At 48.5% G+C, this 18,180-nt stretch overlaps 7 protein-coding genes across 7 annotated transcripts; 4 read left to right on the top strand and 3 right to left on the bottom strand.

Moving 5' to 3' along the window:
• Positions 1–1,561: 1,561 nt before the first annotated feature.
• FMAN_00887 (putative DNA repair protein MUS-42) lies at positions 1,562–5,038 on the bottom strand (the record flags this gene model as incomplete). The annotated part of the gene is made up of 2 exons (XM_041828564.1): positions 1,562–4,742; positions 4,794–5,038. The coding sequence occupies 2 exons, from the start codon at positions 5,036–5,038 to the stop codon at positions 1,562–1,564; spliced, it is 3,426 nt and encodes a 1,141-aa protein (XP_041676220.1).
• Positions 5,039–5,460: 422 nt separating this feature from the next.
• On the top strand, positions 5,461–7,145 carry FMAN_00886 (uncharacterized protein; the record flags this gene model as incomplete). The annotated part of the gene is made up of 2 exons (XM_041828553.1): positions 5,461–5,606; positions 5,657–7,145. The coding sequence occupies 2 exons, from the start codon at positions 5,461–5,463 to the stop codon at positions 7,143–7,145; spliced, it is 1,635 nt and encodes a 544-aa protein (XP_041676219.1).
• A 545-nt stretch (positions 7,146–7,690) lies between these two features.
• On the top strand, positions 7,691–9,082 carry FMAN_00885 (uncharacterized protein; the record flags this gene model as incomplete). The annotated part of the gene is made up of 4 exons (XM_041828542.1): positions 7,691–7,741; positions 7,886–7,971; positions 8,041–8,688; positions 8,737–9,082. The coding sequence occupies 4 exons, from the start codon at positions 7,691–7,693 to the stop codon at positions 9,080–9,082; spliced, it is 1,131 nt and encodes a 376-aa protein (XP_041676218.1).
• A 109-nt stretch (positions 9,083–9,191) lies between these two features.
• On the bottom strand, positions 9,192–10,284 carry FMAN_00884 (uncharacterized protein; the record flags this gene model as incomplete). The annotated part of the gene is made up of 3 exons (XM_041828531.1): positions 9,192–10,077; positions 10,146–10,198; positions 10,252–10,284. 3 exons carry the CDS (start codon positions 10,282–10,284, stop codon positions 9,192–9,194), a joined length of 972 nt encoding a protein of 323 aa, XP_041676217.1.
• A 1,685-nt stretch (positions 10,285–11,969) lies between these two features.
• FMAN_00883 (uncharacterized protein) lies at positions 11,970–13,184 on the top strand (the record flags this gene model as incomplete). Its single annotated transcript, XM_041828520.1, has 1 exon — positions 11,970–13,184. The coding sequence occupies one exon, from the start codon at positions 11,970–11,972 to the stop codon at positions 13,182–13,184; it is 1,215 nt and encodes a 404-aa protein (XP_041676216.1).
• Positions 13,185–13,839: 655 nt separating this feature from the next.
• On the bottom strand, positions 13,840–15,308 carry FMAN_00882 (uncharacterized protein; the record flags this gene model as incomplete). The annotated part of the gene is made up of 2 exons (XM_041828509.1): positions 13,840–15,203; positions 15,251–15,308. 2 exons carry the CDS (start codon positions 15,306–15,308, stop codon positions 13,840–13,842), a joined length of 1,422 nt encoding a protein of 473 aa, XP_041676215.1.
• A 1,061-nt stretch (positions 15,309–16,369) lies between these two features.
• FMAN_00881 (uncharacterized protein) lies at positions 16,370–18,050 on the top strand (the record flags this gene model as incomplete). The annotated part of the gene is made up of 2 exons (XM_041828497.1): positions 16,370–16,994; positions 17,056–18,050. The coding sequence occupies 2 exons, from the start codon at positions 16,370–16,372 to the stop codon at positions 18,048–18,050; spliced, it is 1,620 nt and encodes a 539-aa protein (XP_041676214.1).
• Between the last annotated feature and the right edge of the window lie 130 nt (positions 18,051–18,180).

Below are 18,180 nucleotides of genomic sequence, written 5' to 3'. Positions count from 1 at the left end.
AGCCTGATATATCGATGCTGCTAACAAGTAGGTACGACGAAGCCTACCAATTGTTTGATCCTGTCCGACATACAGACTTCCTGTTAAGTTGAATAGCTGTATAATCAGACTGTTTCTTAAAATTCGCATACCTTATCCATGGAAATACAATGCTCGAAGCTCATCTCTTATTATACATGAAGAGGGTGCCGCGACAACAAAGAGATATCAGTATCAGTTAGGTAGCATTTATGCTGGATCAGTTAACTGGAAGCTCGAAGATGGCACAGTCAACATTTATTTTTGAAGTCCCGTACTTTCACTCTCATGGTGACTTCTCTGCTGGCAGAGCTGACCCAAGGAACAGTTCTAAGGCAGCCCATTGCCTATTGCCTCCATTAGGGTCACTGTAGACCCAAGAACTAGGCAGTCTTGGGCGCTACATATATTATTTGGCTCCTTAACCGAAATGGTCTCGCAACATGGGTTTGGCGATTATAGACTGGGCCACCTTTCACGTAGGTATGCAAGCTGCTGTCATCATCTCTTAAGGCAACCATGGTATGAGCTGATGGTCACCGAGATCACTTGACTAGCCATGTTTTAAGAGAATTGAATAAATCGAATTTCCGGTACTCTCCAGGTTAAACCATGCTCATCGCTGAGTTGGGGAATTCAGCAATGTCTCTGTGCATTCCAGTGGTTGCATTACCACGTAGAAACGCCCCCACCGCTCCTCATAAATGGAAAGTGGTTTTTAAACGAAGTGATTTTTGTGTCTTCTTGTATTCTTTGAATTGTGTTTTACCGTGTCACTTTCCCTTCGTTGTGGCCGTAGCTCAACCTAGCTAGACCCGAGATTCATAAGCACAACTTGATTGTCAGATATGGTCAAGGTCTCCAGAACAGCTGCACTGCTGCTGACGACTGTCTCGTTCTGCAAGTCACAAGAAATGATTGCGTCCAATGGAACAGTCCCGGACATATATAGAGAGTCTGGGCGGTACAGATACCATGGCTGCTACAATGAGACCATGCAGATACAGGATTCGGCCCAGGAGCGGGCTCTGACTGGCGGCTCCCACCTTGTAATGGCAGGCAAGATGACAGTGCCCATTTGTCTCGAGTTCTGTGCCTCGAATGGTACACAACATCAGTACGCTGGACTCGAATGGTCAAGGTATGCTTTGAGCGTTCTGATTTCTAAAACTTTCTAATGGATTTCACCAACAGGGAATGCTGGTGTGCGCCGTATTTGTCGAGTCTTTCAGCCCGACTCAATGACGGAGAATGCGAGATCTCATGTGAAGGCACTTCGTCTCAGGTTTGTGGCGGGCCGTTGAAGTTGAGCGTGTACGAACTTGCAGACGGAGGGGATACGCCAGATGGAGTTGCCATCAACCAAATACCCAGGGGCTTGTTTGTGTTGACTATCATATTTGGAATGTCTCTCTTATCGATCTGACATATGAAAACATGTTGACACTGAGTAGAATCCAGGAGCAAAATATGGAAAATCATGAAAAGGGGGTATATGATTATAGTCTATGGTCATGGTTTCCTGTATGCAACCCAACGTTTTTCAGAGCTTCAATGGAGCCATGGCTAGTTGCTTTACAGCATCTTGCACAATCACTTTGATAGCTTCAACGGATCGTCTCCAAACTTCCTGTCCTCGCCCCCTTCTACCATCCTGCTCAACTATCACATCCAACCATTTGACCAACTTGGTTGCTTTTTCCAAATCGCGTTCTTCCTGGATGACCTTTACTAGAAAATCTTCCAGAACCGCTAAGTCCCGGCGGTGCGGGCCCAACCTTCTTGTTTCTGAATGCCAAGCATCTATCATATCTTTAATCTCCCGCGTCGAGGTAACTCCCGAGGTAGAAAATGAGATCTTGCGTGGCACTACGGGGAATTGGATTCTACACTGGCCACCTGGCAATAGCCCTTCAGGGTCGGGCGTGCTGTTCCTACGCAAAGGTATCTCCAGACTTGTCTCTCTGGCTCTCTGACGCTTTCTATGTTCCTCAATGACCTCTTTTCGCATTTCTTCAGGTAGCTCGGCGAGAAATTCTGGATCCAGCTCTTCAATATCTTCATCCTCGAAGGCGTCTCCGACTTGATTCAACGAACGGAAGTTGGTTTGTAAAAGGCCAGCTTGTGCATCCCGTTGCCGCTGAGCTTTGCCAAATAACCCCCGTGGTCGACCGCGTTTCGATGGAGTAGAGGGTTTCCTCGATTCCGTTGCACTATCCTTGTGTGGGGATTTGAGCGGTGTCGTTTGCCTGGTTTTTCGTCCGTAAGTGGCCAGGATCTCGGTTTTCACCTCATCCGGTAACGCATTGAAAACCTCTGGATCAACTTGAGTTGGGCATGCGTCAGATGGCATGGAGCCCTGGGATCTTGATTCGGTTATAGGAGACTCGATACGGATATCTGATATTCGTGACCCCTGAGCCATCAGTTTATGGCGAATGCTGTTGGGAAGTTCTGCGAGGATGGTGGCGTCCACGTTACTAGGAATGATGAACTGGGTTCCAGAAACATTCAGAGGTGTCTTTGCTTTCACGTCATCGTCGCTGGCCTTGGTCAATGCCATGGCAGGGTGGACCCTTTGCTTTCGAGGTGTCAATGGATCATCGGCGATAGGATCCTGGCAAATATCATGGCTCGATGTCTGCCTCTGTTTTCTAGGGCTCTCAATCTCGTCAATTTGCTCCGTTGAGGAAGCTTCCCTGGCTGGTGATGGCTTTGTAAAAGTCCCGAAAGCCAACTTTTTCTGGCTACCGCCATGGGCCGCAAAGTTAAATTTGACAGGTTCCAGCTTCGTCATTTGTACTCCCAGTCCGCGCAAATCACCAGGGCTAAATTTATAAGACCGTAGTATATTGACGGCCTCCTTGCCGATTGCTTGCCCATCATTGGTGGCTACACCGAAGGTAATGCTCTTGTTGAATGTGTCGCATTTACCGTGCCCTAGCGATTTTGGAGGGTCCAGAGGAGCGTCTATCGCTCTTCTCATGATCTTCATCGTTAACTGGCGTCCTTTAACATTTTCACTCGAGAGTCTTTTCTCAAGCTCCTTGCACAAATTATAGACGAATTCTTCTGCTTCCGGCTGGCTGATGAATCGGATGCCCCAGTTAACTTCCGCTGAGACGGATTTTCGAGGTGGCTGTTCTCCAACTTCTGAGCGATCAATACCACGAGCATATTCCCAGAGTTTCTCGCCTGTTTTAGGTCCAAGAATCGACGTGAGGCGCTCTTTCGAAACCTCCCGCAGGTCTTTAACGTGAGTAACACCGATATCCTCAAGCTTCCCACCGATACTCCGGGCAACTCCAGGAAGCTGATCCACTTTGAGATCCCCCATTATGTGCAAGACATTTTCAGGTTTCAGTTGATATTGACCTGCAGGTTTCGCTTTCCGAAGCGCCACTTTGGCTTGTAGTATGTTTGCTCCAATGCCGACCGAAACATGGCAACCCGTCAGAGATTTGACCTTGTCGCGAAGATCCGTTGCAAGCTTGTCTGCCATGTCATGCTCCCAAGCCGTGTTTTCTGCATCAGAGCTCGTACCCTCAGAGTTGGAACTTGTCAAAACGATTGGCGTTATGTCCACGAGAGCCTCATCAATACTCACACTCTGCACCAAGCCGCCAATTTCTAGGATTGATTCATAAAACAGACGGCTCGCTTCTTCGTATGCAGGAAAATCATAGGGGAGTACCTTCAGTTCGGGGCACATTTCAAGTGCCGATTTCATCCACATCCCATTTTTGACGCCAAAGTCTCGTGCAGGATAGTTGCAGCTTGCAATTTCCGACCCTGAACCTGTGCTGTGGGCAACGACAGCTGGCTTATCGATATACTCGGGACTTTTCTTTATTGAAACCGCACAGAAGAAGCTGTCAAAGTCAACATGCATGACGTATCGTCTCGGGAAAAGTCGCTTCTTAGCGTGTGGACAAGATTGGCCCTTTTCTGCAGCAAGCCGTTGCATCTTCGATTTCAGCTCGGCTTTCCATGTCGAGAGATGATGTAGTCGACTTTCGGAGTAAAACTGTCTAAGGAAATCCGGGTTGGCCGTTGAGGACTTCCTTAGCCTGGGATCAGACAATAACATTGCATTATGCTCCTCGGATGTCAATGGCTTCGAAGTGTCCGGGTGTGTGTGTGTGGATTGTGCTACAGGCACAGGAAGAATTCTTGTTTCAGGCCTCAACATTTCGCTATCAGTTGTCTCTAAGTCTAGTGAAGCCACAACTGGTTGGTCCTTGGGAGAGACACTTGGGGGAGCTACTGGCTTCTTAATGCAAGAGCTATTGGCATCTGCCATTATAGGTGTCGTGCCTACACCATTTGTAGGACGAACAGGGGTCCGAGCCTTCTCAGCAGCTTGACTTAGAGACTGGCTAGGGAAGGAAGATGCTTTAAATTGATTCGCGTAGAAACTGTTCTCTGTTTGTTCACGATAGCCTTGTTTAGAACGAGGAGTTGACGGTGACAGACCGCTATTGCCGTCGAACTTGAGAACTTTTTGCCTCGGTCCTTCGTCCAGAACCCGATAGTTAGACCACGAGAGAATTTGCCCAGCCTTGATAGATTCAATGATCCATGCCGGTTTAACGATTCGGTACCGGCTGAAGTCGACAGATTTCTTAGGGGGGAGCGTCGAGGCAACGATGTGAGTCGCCATTGTTTTCGAATCCAGGTATTGAAGAAACCCACCACCATGTTGCACAATCTCACGATGAAGACTAAATTTTATCAGCAAGAGAACCCTATCTAGGAGGAGGGGACGGGCGTACACATGTAATGGTGGCTGGGTATATCCAGTAACATGAACGACAATCCCTTTGAATATTTGAGGTTTATCTGAGTTGGCTCGTATTTCAGCATCGAGGTTTTGAAGCTTGATCTTCTTGCGCCTGAAATAGTCGTTGAACCCATTGAATTCACTGCCCTCGTATTCCTCCCCTCCTTCGTCTTCAAATTTATGCGTTTCGATACGCTTTCTCACTTGCGAGGAGTTTTTCTCAAGAACACTCCCCATTCTGGTTGTCTTGCTGATCAGCTCGCCGATGTGATAATCTTAACGATAATGGTAGTGGCAATTGTGATGCGCCAGTTAACAGAGTTCGACCATCACAACTCAGCCTCGGACGTAGGTTTGATAATGAGAGACAGGATATGCAGGGAAGGGTTTAACACAACTGTTGGAAACGCTAATGCTTCAACACTGGCGTTGTGGCGATGAAGTTGGTTGTCACACAAACATCAAGAAGACTGAATGATGTCAAAAGCGCGTAAAGTGGAGTGTCGAAACGCGAATAAACACGATAACCCGTGATGAGGCTTGCACAGCCACAAGCACTAGCCACCTCGAGCCAGGCTGGAGTTCCATCTGAATCCTCGGATCAAAACCATTTAATTCCATTTACCGATTATACCCTTCTATGGGTGTTTGCCGCTGCGATGAATAACGAACAGTTCCGTAAATTGTTGGCTGCGAATGCAAAGAAGAACTCTGATAGTCAAAATGGTGCGCCCACAGGCTCATCATCCACAGGCACCGGGAATGCGCTCGGTTCAAGGCAACGATCGAGCATCCCAATGACACCGTAAGTACTTCTGCACTCCTAAGGATGAAATCTCTGATGAATCAATACAGGCGCGCTCTAGGGGGTGCTCAAGCGGACTTTGCGCGACAACTGGCTGAGCGGAACAACGCGGTTCGACCTCAAAAGAAGTTCAAATCTTACGATCCAAAAGGCGTCAAGCTCGCCTCGGGCTATATCGACCGGTCGAAAGAGCGTGACGAGGAAGCAAAGGACGATCGGGAACAACAACTCAAAGACCTTGAAGAACAGCTCAAGAATGAGGAGATCGACCATGACACATTTGAGAACCGTCGATTCGAGATTGCAGGAGGCGATTTAAGTAGCACGCATCTAGTTAAAGGACTCGACTTCAAGCTCCTCCAACGAATCCGGCGTGGAGAAGATATATATGGAGAAAAGAAAGACGGAGCCGAACAACAACCCACAGATGAGCCCGCCGCCGAGATTGACGTGGACGATGAATTTGAACAGCTGGAAGAGCAGGAAGTCCAAGTGGTGCCCAAAGAGAGAACCGAGACAAAGAAGAAAGGCCAACTATCTACAGTATCACTGGCACCTGGGAAGAAACGTACACGCGATCAAATTCTTGCAGAATTAAAGGCGGCGAGAGAAGCTGCCAAAGCACAGCAAGGGAATGTGCTTGGCGACCGTTTCAAGAAGGTTGGTGTCAAACAGAAGGCAGGATCGCGAATAGAGAGAGACAGCAAAGGACGAGAGGTTTTAATCATTGTGGATGAAGATGGACATGAAAAGAGGAAGGTTCGGAAAGTTCAGCCTGGCGCTAAGGAAGTTGACGAAGGCGATCGGATCGGACTTCTCATGCCAGACAAAAATTCAAAGCCGCTTGGCATGGAGGTTCCAGAACAATACAGGAAAAAGGAGGAGCCCGAGGAGGACGAAGACATCGACATCTTTGACGGCGTGGGTGATGATTACGATCCACTGGCTGGGATAGACGATTCAGGTTCAGACTCTGGTGCGAATGAAGATTCGAAGAAGATGGAACAAGAAACAATGGATGAGGGGGATATTGCTAACCCATCGATGCAACCGCCACCAAAACCACAAGCGCATCGAAATTACTTCCAGGGAGCAAAGACAGGTCTAGTGTCAGAGGAGCAGAGCAAAGCGCCTTCTATGTCAGATCCCGCCATCATGGCAGCCATCAAGCGAGCAGCGGCTCTCAATCCTATCAAGAAGGCCAGGGATCATGCTGAAGAAGAAGACGACGATGACGACGGCCAAACTGAAGGAATGAAGAAGGAGGCGATGGAGGAAAAAAGAAAGAGGCTCCTACAGATGGCGGATCGCGATGATGAAGATCTCGATATGGGCTTCGGTACTAGTCGGTTTGCCGACGAAGAAGATTTTGACGATAGCAAGGTCAAGCTGTCAACCTGGGGAGACAAGGGTGACGATGGCGAGGGGCAATCAAAAGGAGGGCAATCAAAACGAAAGCGAGGCCCGAAGAAGAGGAAAGGTGATGCTAATAATGCTGCAGATGTACTGCGGGTTATGGAAGCGCGCAAGAAGTCATGATGAACGGCATGAGGTTTTCTGGTAGCATACCTATCATGAAACATATCTTAGTCGGCACAAAGCCGAGGCTTGATACCCAAAGTGCTGTAGTTAGGATTGCATAGGTACCTTAACGTAATACTTAATCAACTTTTCAAGTCACACTTACCGTGGAAGCAAAAGACCCATCAATCGTCTCCTGGGTCATAACCACCTGCTTTAAGAGGAAGCTGTTTGGCCTTGTTAGCTCGCGCCAAGTTGTTAGTTAAGTCAGGATTGCTCGGTGACAATCTAAAACCAGCAAAGTGAGGGGAAAACACCCCACTACGACGTACCGTACCTAGGTAGGTAAGCCAAACTGTTTCAGCGTCCACCATGATAAAAGAGTCTCTCGGTTTGTAGAAACGTCACAACTTCAACAACTCACCTACAGAATCGTATTTCCCTCAGTTGGTCAAGTGAACTTTATCCCCATCCCACCCTATTCTGTCACTTTATCCTTTCTTGCATTCAGGCTGAAACCTGGGATTTTCTTGACACCGTGCCTTTTATCTGTCTGTTCGATAATGTCTGAAGGTCAGGTGCCTGTTTGGCTGGATTGTGATCCAGGTCATGATGTACGTATAAAAAAAACGGTGCTTATAGCCTTGATCTCATACAACTCCTTAGTTCTGTTGCGGGGCTCGGTGATGTTTTTGTTTCTTTTTATTTTCTCTTCATGTCTCATAAAAGCGCTCAGCAGTTACTAAGTTTCTTGATAGGACGCTTTCGCTATTCTTCTGGCGGCTTATCATCCTCAGATCAGATTGCTCGGTGTCTCAACGGTCTTTGGCAATGCATCTCTTGAGTGAGTCATCTAAACCAATCTTGACTTTACGGCAATGTCATTGAGAACAGCTTGTTAACGTTTGATCAGAAACACTACACATAATGCTGCCTCCATCCTCACCGCCATTGGTATGCATGATATTCCTCTGTATATCGGCCTGGGTAAGGCTCTTGAACGTCCTGCCCTTCATGCACCAACGGATATCCACGGTGTTTCTGGCTTAGATGGCACCGACCTTCTTCCTGAGCCACTCGTAACCCCCTCTCATATCCCGGCTGTTGAGGCGATGGCGGAGGCCCTCCGTGCTCAACCCGCTGGTACAGCGTGGATTGTTGCAACGGGTGCGCTGACGAACGTTGGGGCTCTGCTCCGTGCGTATCCAGAGCTTATCAGTCACATTAAGGGTGTCAGTCTTATGGGAGGCTCTATTGGCGACAATTTCTCAGATGCACCGCTCGGTGAAGTTGATGGTCACCCTAGAATCGGAAACTACACGCCTTGGGCTGAGTTCAACATCCTCGTTGACCCAGAAGCTGCTGCTACGGTGTTCCATACCAAAGAGATCGCTGCCAAAACTACGATTGTGCCCCTCGATCTCAGCCATCAGGTGTTGGCGACATCGGAGGTGAGAGAGATGCTGCTGTACGGCCCCGATGCTGAGCGGACAGGTCCCGGGAAGACAACTCTCCGTACCATGCTTGTTGAGCTCCTTTACTTCTTTGCTCAAACATATGCGTAAGTCAACACAGACAATGACATGCGCTCCTTCGACTAACAATTTAGTGACACCTTCGGTATTACCGCTGGACCCCCTCTGCATGATCCTATTGCCGTTGCTGCTGTACTTTTTGGCACCGAAAATGAGATTCCCTTCTTCGAGTGGGACGCCAAGCACAGTCAGCCCCCTGAGCATAATGAACGCTTCGAAGTCACTGTCATAACTGAGGGCACGTTCGAAGAGGCTAAGGAGGGTAGGCAGACAGGTCGCACATTGGCCAAGTTGCTTCCGCCAGGTCAACAAGGTGTTAGAATTCCTCGGGGAGTCGACACTGCCAAATTCTGGCAGGTTATCGAAGAGTGCATTGAGCGAGCAGACGCAAAAAATGCTGCTCTTGCGCTTGCGAAGTAGTCTCCAGGGAAGAGTCAAGGTGCTACAGTAGAATAGAAACTGCGCAAGTAGGATTAGATGATTGGACGACATACTGCGTCATGACGAATCTATCAAGTCTTGTTATAGTCTATAATTCATTGAGGATGGTCTCCTTACTGCCCGAATCCCAATCGAGCATCAAATTCAAGCTCTGTTCATATGTCCAGAGAGTGACAGCGCTCGCAGGGGCTGATTTGAGAAGACTGATAGTCAGGCCCTTGTACAACCCGCGGAAACCTTCTGTGCGTAATATCGTTAAAAGTGCGCTCCGTGCCGTGGCGTACTCGGGAATGTTTTGGTAGATGTATTGCTGTCGCGCTGGTCCCTGCACCTGAATACGCTTTCGTACAAGATCGAGAGGGAATACAGCTGTTTTGGATAAAATGCTGGCACACATGCCAGCAGTAGCGTCTCCGCTGCCCCATGGCATGTGTAATCCCTCTAGAGACGTTCTAAGGGATTCATAAGTGACGAAAAAGATGCCCATGAAGGGTATGATTTGGCCGAGTCCAGGCCCAATGCCTCTAAAAAAGCCGCGCCAACCCTCATCGCGTTTTATATCCCAGACGGCACTGCGCAGCGATTGGTAAACACGGTGTCGACCCTGAGCTGCGAATCGTGTTCTTAGCAAATCGAGAGGATATGTGACGGTGGTGGCAGCAGCACCAGAGGCAGCACCAGCAATAAAACTTTCGGCAGCATCGGGCAACCTTGAGGGAAATGCTGTTCGGAGGAACAGGGTCGCCGAGCGGTATGTTGTGAATTGTACGGCACCATAGCATACATACATAAGCTCTGCAGGAACATTACCCTTCCACAGGCCTGTCAAACCTTCATGCTTGAGGATGTGTTTCAGGGTCGCGAATGCTCCTCGATAAGCCGGTACGTTGCGCAAAGCTGCTACGGGATCGGACAGAGAATGAGGCTGGAGTTGGAGACGGATCTTGACGACATCGAGGGGAGCAACAACGAATCTAGAGATCAATTAGTATCAGTACTGACTATCATTGTTCGAGGAGGGCGGGAGATAAAAGAAACTCACCTAGAAACCAAACCTGCCACTGCTCCGGCAGCTATGACTTGGACCCTCGAGCCCTAGTTCCCATTGTCAGCCAGCTGCCCGAAGAATTTCAGAACCAGCACCTTACCTCATCCTTGAGGCGCCCTTCTTTGTGCGACATGCATTCAACCACAGCCCTGAAGGACCACAGGCAGAAGAGATGCTTTGTATCTCGAACGCGCTTTGCTAAAGCCTAGCCGAGATATTGTAGCTCAAGAATGCGGAAATCGACGATGTTGATGGTGTTGATGATGTGTCGGTTGAGCGCAAAGCGAAGTCGTTCAAGGTTGATGAGCCAAGTTGCTGACAAGGTAAAATGATGCAACGTCGGCGGAGATAGATGCCCGTGGCAGGATTAGTAGATGAATATGGGCTGCGCTTTTGCAAATTGTTGCCAATTTTGTCATTCAAAGATTCTAATGGAACCTGTTTGAATCGCTAATGCTCTAGAGTTTTCTCCGAGGAGCGTATTGGTCAAGTTGTGATTCTAGGTATAGTAGATATCACGGGAAATGAAATCCGTGCTCAGATTGGCTAAAATTTACCCTTGATCATCTTCAAGCTCACGATGGATTTTTTTTTTGGTGACGGCATGATTTCCTAATGTCGATTGCGGTTTGCGACGGTTGTTAACGGTAGAGACAACGCCATGGTTATGCACGGGATTCTATCGTTGGATCAATGTCTCCTGATACTGCTGAATGGGATACGAGATATTCCTCTAGCAGAAACTAAATCCGAGATTGAGTGAATGAACGATCTACAATAGTACCAACCAGCCTCGGGGTCTCTTGCACCGATGGACGAGGATTTCATCAACCGAGCCGATGGAGATCTGCCCGGAACAATGAACGATAGCCTCAAGGGTCTGGGCCAGGTTCCACAGCTTAGGCCGCTGGAACTAACCAAACAGAAGTTCGACAATGTCACCCTGACGCTCTACATACCAGTATGTGTTCATACTAGTATATGCATAAGGCTCAGGGCCAAATAAAGCTCATAAAGCATCAACTTGATGAGCTACGAGCATGGAAGATATCGCTGTGAGGACCATTAGGTCAATCATGACTGTAACAGCGTTAATAATTCTACTTAGCTTGGAGTAAAACGTGGGGTTTCCCGTCTCCACACCACGAACTGCTATCAAGGATAGAAAGAAAACTCGGGACCTCAATCCTCATTGACAAAAGGACTTACGTATATTAGCACAAGTTTAGGATGCATCTTGCTGAGTTTATTTTGACACCCTACTCCAAAGCCTGATGTTTTCCTGCTCCCCTAGGTAGGAGGAATCCTGTGCCTAGTCTCCATTGCTCCGGCCGAGAGGCTGTTCCCCAAGCTGTTGCTCCGATGCCGTCATTGGCTAAGGACATTTGAGACTGCAACCCCAGAACAAAGCTTGGAGACATCCGAGACCTCTCTCGGACAGAAGCACGCATGGGTATGGCACGTCACTTGCCTCTTTGATACCTCGTGCCGCACCGCCGACAACTCTTGCCGGACGCACATGCTCCTCCGGCTCTTATATTTCACCAATCCCTCCCACTTTAATCTCACTTCTTCCCATGCAACCAGATTTTCAGAAAGGCTCTTTTAATATCCTTCGTCTCACAGCGCTTAATCCTGTCCTCCATCTTTCCCTCGACCAACGAGACTGCTCCAGTCACACATAAATTCCATCCTTTACACAGTCCTCCCACGATACCCTCAACTCGGTCGATTTCGCATACATCTATTACCGTGTACTCTATAGAACGCGACCACAATAACGACACCTTGTCCAACCTTGCGGCGCTCAATCTGACAATGACCACCACGCAGCTTCCTTCGCCAGACACAACAGAGCTTCTTGCGCCGTTTCTGCCTGCTCTCCCACCATCTGCTATCTCTACGGAACCTGCGATTGGTATTCTACCACTTTTGTCCCCCATACTTCGCCAACGAGTCAAGCTTCTATCTACATCAAGTACCGAGCCATGGATTCGACTTCTGTGTTACGACAAGGCAAAAATACCTGAGCTGATTCAGATCGCCCAAGGCGGTGGTCTTGAGCCACATCCGGTATCGGGTGAGGTCGAGGTCGACTGGGATTATGATGCAGAGATACGTTTTCGTCGGGTCGATGAGGAGACTCTGCAAGCTCTCGTTGCGCTCTCCACCCTGGGCTTGGCCTTCCAGTTGATCTATTGTGTTGGGGACGTTGAGGGCGGAGGCGATGGCTGGAGAGTTGGCGAGGTCACTGTAGCAGACAAACCCTCGCCTTACTTGCAATTTGGGGGAGCATCCAGCATCGCAGAGGCCGAGAGACAGTTCAGAGAAACACAAGCGATGAAGGTGACCAGCCAAGCCAAGGACGCCAACGGCCACGGCCATGGCAATAGCCTGCATATTTCTCATAGTGGCCACGAAGAAGAGGAAGAGGAGGACGATGATTACTGGGCACGGTACGATGCAACTCCATCCCGGACACCAGCGCAGAAACAGTCGCCTGCACCTCCTTCAAAATCTACTTCTCAAATCGGTGGTGTTCGTGCATCTTCGGCAGAGGACGCATATTTTGCTCAATATGACAGTGTTCAGCCTGCTATGGATAATCATGACCCAGATGAGGAAGAGGCTGCTGCGCAAATTGCTCCACCTCTTGGACTCGGACGAACCCAAGAATCTGCAGAAGCCACAGAGCTTAATGAGACACAGGGCGCATGGACATTGGCCGAGATCGAGAAGAGTGATTCAAGCCCGACACAAAACGGACATGATACCGAGCGTCACGCCGCTCTCCTTCACCCACGCCCAGCCTCAAGCGCCAGTTCCAACGGCTCAGAAACAGTTGCTAAGCTTGAGGCGTCTGCCGGCAAACAAACTCAAAATGAGTTCGGTGTCAAGCAGCATGTATCGCGCAGTATTCGAAGCCTGTTCATGCTTTCGCGTGCTTCAGGTATTGATCGCCAGGAGTTTGAGAGCCTTGTTCGTGCCGAGCTCGATATTCTGGGCATAGTTGAGGCTCAAGAACAAGTCTAACACCTTTTCATCACGAATTTTCATATTCCCGCATAAGTAAATTGGAAGCCCTTTCAGGCGGGGTCTTGCATCTTTTTCTACCCGGTATTTCAACATGCATGTCAGGCGTTGGTTCTTAGGCATTTGGATGGCATCTTGAGCATTGACAAGGTCTTCAGCCTTCTTATCTAACTTGGGCGGAACTTGGACATGAGAATAGGTTGGACAGTATCTCATGAGAGAATCGCAGATGGTTCAATATGAAAGGTTCAATTAGCCAAGTCTGTGTGCATAGTGATGATGTCGGCGATGACTAGTCACCCCGTGCTCGACAGCCTCCTGTTCATCGCATATGTCACTCCCAAGGCATATCATGATAGTATACGGTCTTTGATCTTAACAGGGCACAATCGTATTGTCAACGTATGCCGAAGTACTTCGATGATTGAAAAGAGTAAGCTCCCACCAGCGGGGAAAATGCTGTATTAAATCACGATGGCAACTCAGATATAAGCTTCCGAATCACTAGCCCTCACTTGAACTTACAAAAACTTCACCTTATAGATCTTTCACAAGCAAAGACCCCCGGGCGCTTTTATTTTTTTTTTCCATTTTTGGCTTAGGTACCTAGTTCAGCCCCCGATCAAGCTTCTGGGACTTTCTACGTATGTTCTACTTACGCGATAACTAGATTTTCTAGCGCAATACGTGCTGTCTCGAGGACTTTGGTACAATTGCGCTCTGCTGGAGAACAAGCCTTAGTCGGGTAAATAACTCCACGAGCCGCTTCATGTGCGTGACCAGCAGCATGAAGTGCGTCAAGAGCATCATGTCTCTTTTTGCTTCTCTCCTCAAGTTGCCCAACGACATCTTTGAGCCCAAGCTGTCGATAGGTCATCGCGCCTGGGATCTCCTGGTCCTTTTCATCCAACCCGTAGACGTCGAGGCGAAGGAGTCCCCTGATTGTCATTCTCCACATATCGGGAGGCATGTCCTTGTTGTTGTAGCTTTGATAAGTCGTGCAGCCCTTGGGCGTACCCCCAATGCAACCCCAGAGGCCGCCGATTTCTTTGAATGAGAACCAAAAGGTGCGTCCTTGCCGCTTGGCGAGCGCAGTCTCTTCATCTATCATTTCTAGAATCCTTGCGTAGGCGTTGCATGCAGATGGAACCAGAGCGCCAAGAAGCATGAGGTTCTGGAAAGATTGTATGGGAGGAGGCTTAGTGGGTTCGTCATGCAGAGATGCAGAACAGACATTACATTTGATAACGTCGTGAGCGACCTTGGATGCATTCCGTGCGACTTTCATGGCCGGTATAACCTCAGCCGGCAGATTTCCAAGAGACTCGAGAGCTAAATAAAGTGATGACAGACACCCGCAAGACACTGTTGGGACAGATCGCATAGATGGAGTCGGTGTTCTAATCACACTCTCTGAGGATTCAACAGAGGCACCATTTTCGCTAGAGTCAGGTGGTGTCGGTGTGTTAAAGTTCTGTTGTAATCCTGGGTTTGGGGATTCAATCTGATCTGCTAGGTACTGCTGCAGTGTTTTGCTGAGATCCATCGAAATTGTTTCTTGCGGGGCGTCTGTCTTGCCAAAATTGATACTACCAAGGAGGTCGACACCGCTCAGATCCAATGTAGGCAATGTCGCATTGTCTACGAGCAAGCCTTGGGGTTCCACGATCTGCGGGTTGAAAGAAAACGTGTCATGGCTAGCTTGCAAGCCCCATGTGTCGGCGTTCGCATTAGCTGGATCGTCCAGGAAGTTGAGATCTAGAAGCAAATCTCCGGTTGTTTGCGTCTGATTCGGGTACTCATAGGAGATATTATCATCTGACTGGAGAAATAGAAGGGCTTCCTCTGGCGGCTGGGAAATGGTCGGTGCTGGTAGAGTAGCCTCGTCATCCACATCCACATGCCGCCTCTTTCGGGGACGGCCCATTTGCTTCTGCGGAGAATAATAACATATTATTCCCTCCTTTGTACACCGAGAACAGCCATCGGGTTCTTTGGAGCATGCGAGTTTTCGGGATCCTAATGACCGATAAGTCTCCGACTCGGACACATGATGAGACACTCACGGCATTCGTCGCACGCCCTATGCTTTGTAACTCCATCGCCTGCTGCAGTGGAAGCCATTCTTCGTTCCAAGGACAATTTCCGATGTGGTATCTAAGCGGAGTCTCACTGCATGCAACAATATATGATATAGCAACAGATTGTGATACCAGATTGTGATACCAGAAGTCGCAGTCAGCGTGAGTCTTGGCTTACCCAACCTACTAACCTAACCACGAATCTGACTAATGTTGAGACACCACCCTCGTTAGGTACCTAGTAGGTAGCTACCTACAAACTACCCAATCCGCCAATTTGATCTCCCACTCCAGAGATCGACAATGCATGTGGTTATAAGTGGGCTATCGTGGAATCTGAGCCCCTAAACCTGCCAAAGGGCACTGACTGGCCTTATTAGTGACCAGATGACTCTCAATGACCACCACTGGTAGTAAGTGCAAGTTAACAAACCTTCAATCGGCAATTAACGGCTCAGCTATCTACAATAATAAATATAGAAGCTATTGGTCAAGTAAGTGACCATAAGTGTCTCTAGTGTTCTCGGCATTGGATTCTCGAGACTGGAGCAACATGAGCCTCTGTCTAACGTCAGCAAGGACACGTCAACTCAGCAAAAAGCAATTCTATTGCCCGCTGAAAGAGACACGGCTACACAAATCAGGCTTCTGTATTCTTCTGCGCCCCTCGACCATTACAATATGACCTAGTTCTTGAGGCACCGTTCACGGGTCTATGGAGATAGCTCTTACTTTGGCCCAGAAAAAAGACTTCCCCACAGTCTCATCACCGCCAAAATCCTCTTTGGGTACGATCCATGACCCTTTGATTGGTGTTACCTGTTTCTGTACCATGAAGAAGCGATAACTCCTGAGGTACAATTACACCTAAGCAAGGTTTCGTTTCTTTCTTCTAATCCAGAGACTTGTTCGGTACGAATTCTTTGCTGCATTGCTTGCCTGTTGCTACTTTGTTCCCGCCTCGTAGAAATTGTCAACCAGCTTGCGTCATGATAGAGTCGTAGACGCCAATACAACCCTACGAGAAGCAAGCTTGCCGAAAAGTCCTGCAACTGGGAGCAATCAGATTTTGCCCCTGCATAACCCTCCGAAGTTGTCGGCGCAATGACAGTCACTCCTATGGCCAATCTTGGCAATATCGCCCGCGCCGAGTACAAGGCGCTGTTCGATACCGAAGTTGCCAAAGGGATCAGAGAACCCCTTGTTCTTCCTTTCTGTCTTTTCGGTCCTTTCGTTTTGCCCATGGTCTATTTGGCAATTCCACATCGAAATCGGCCATGGCTTTACCACGCACGATGGCTTGTCGTCACTTTTGTCGTTGCCTTCGATGCTTATATGATTCGGTATATGTCTAGCTACAACGTCGCTCCAGCATATGCGTCAGGTCTCATGGGCGGATGGGGTATCTTGATGACTCTGAATCTTTTGGTTTGGACCGATCCGCAACTCGACTATGCCAGAGTTGTCAAGATTCCCAAGTGCAACAAGTCGCAAGCATCTTCAAAACAGCTACCCGTCAATATTGCCAATGTCTCCAACCAAGAACGCGCGATTCGACAGCGAAAGCCTTGCCACGAAGACATTGCACTTTCAGGGAAAGCCGAAACCCATGCCAAGAATGGGAGCTCCAAAGATGTGGTTTACGCCTGGCAGAGATTTCCTGAAAACGGACCGTTCGGTGAACGGCTTAACTGGACATTTGACCTTGCTACAAACTTTAGGGCAATCGGTAGGTTTGAAACGATTATCTAGCACTTACAAGGAGGTTCCCGGCTAAATTTTTTCTCCAGGCTGGAATTGTTCTATCTCTTCCGTACCAAGACCAGATATCCCAAGCAATATTCGTGATGGGGATCGTGTATCCTTCGACAACATGCCCATTGTGTCTAGAAGTGGCTACTATCGTAACTTGACCGAGAGGGAGTTCGTATGGAACCGTATTTGCAGAGTCCTCCTCCTCACTTTTCTTTTGGACTTTTGCTCTGTTGCGATGGTCAAGGATCCCTACTGTGCCTACGGACCCGATCAAGAACTTGAGCTCCCTTTGTTCCTCCGGCAGCTTCCTCCTTGGTTGCGCTTCATCTATCGCGAGCTCCTTTGTCTTGTTGGTATCTATGCTGCTATCGATGCCATTTTTAGCTTGCATGACCTTTTTCAGTTCTATGTTTTCTCCTACTTTTATCCCATGCGAAGAGAGTTATGGCAGTACACCAACATCTTCGGTCCTATCTCGCAGGTGCTTGATAGAGGTCTTTCTGGTTGGTGGGGGGCATTCTGGCATCAAACCTTTCGTCTTCAGTTTCTTGCGCCCGCAAGGTTCCTCGTTGACCATGGCTATCTTCAAAGGGGAACACTACGTGCTCAAATCGTTACCATGTGTCTATCTTTCATACAGTCCGGTTTACTTCACGCCGGTGGAAGTTTATCGTCCATGCCAACCACAAAACCCTGGAGAAGTCCGCTCTTCTTTGCCCTGCAACCTCCTGGCATTATCTTGCAGCTTATTTTGCTGCAGACTTTGGACAAACATTTCCCCAACTTCCCTCGAAGACTCCGCCAGGCATTCAACATGGTATTCACTCTGGGCTGGCTCTGTCTGACCGCGTTTTTCTTTACCGATGATATTTCATCTTCGGGTATTTGGCTTCTGGAACCTGTGCCGATTTCCCCCCTCCGCTGGCTTGGTTTCAGTCACCCAGACGATCATTGGTGGCGATGGAGAAGATATATGTTCCCAATCTGGCATTTAGACAAGTACTGGTGGAAAGGTGGTATACAACTTTAAAGCCAGCGCATCTCGAAAGAAATATTTTGGCCAGACAGCCGACATATTCGTGAAATCAAGGGGTAAGTCGATTATAGGATATGTCTTAGACTATTCTTCGTGCATAGAAGAGACAAAGTTATTAGAGATA

The sequence above is a fragment of the Fusarium mangiferae genome (assembly GCF_900044065.1).
Source record: "Fusarium mangiferae strain MRC7560 genome assembly, contig: FMAN_scaffold001, whole genome shotgun sequence".
NCBI lineage: Eukaryota > Fungi > Ascomycota > Sordariomycetes > Hypocreales > Nectriaceae > Fusarium > Fusarium mangiferae.
This window is presented reverse-complemented; position numbering and strand designations above follow the sequence as displayed.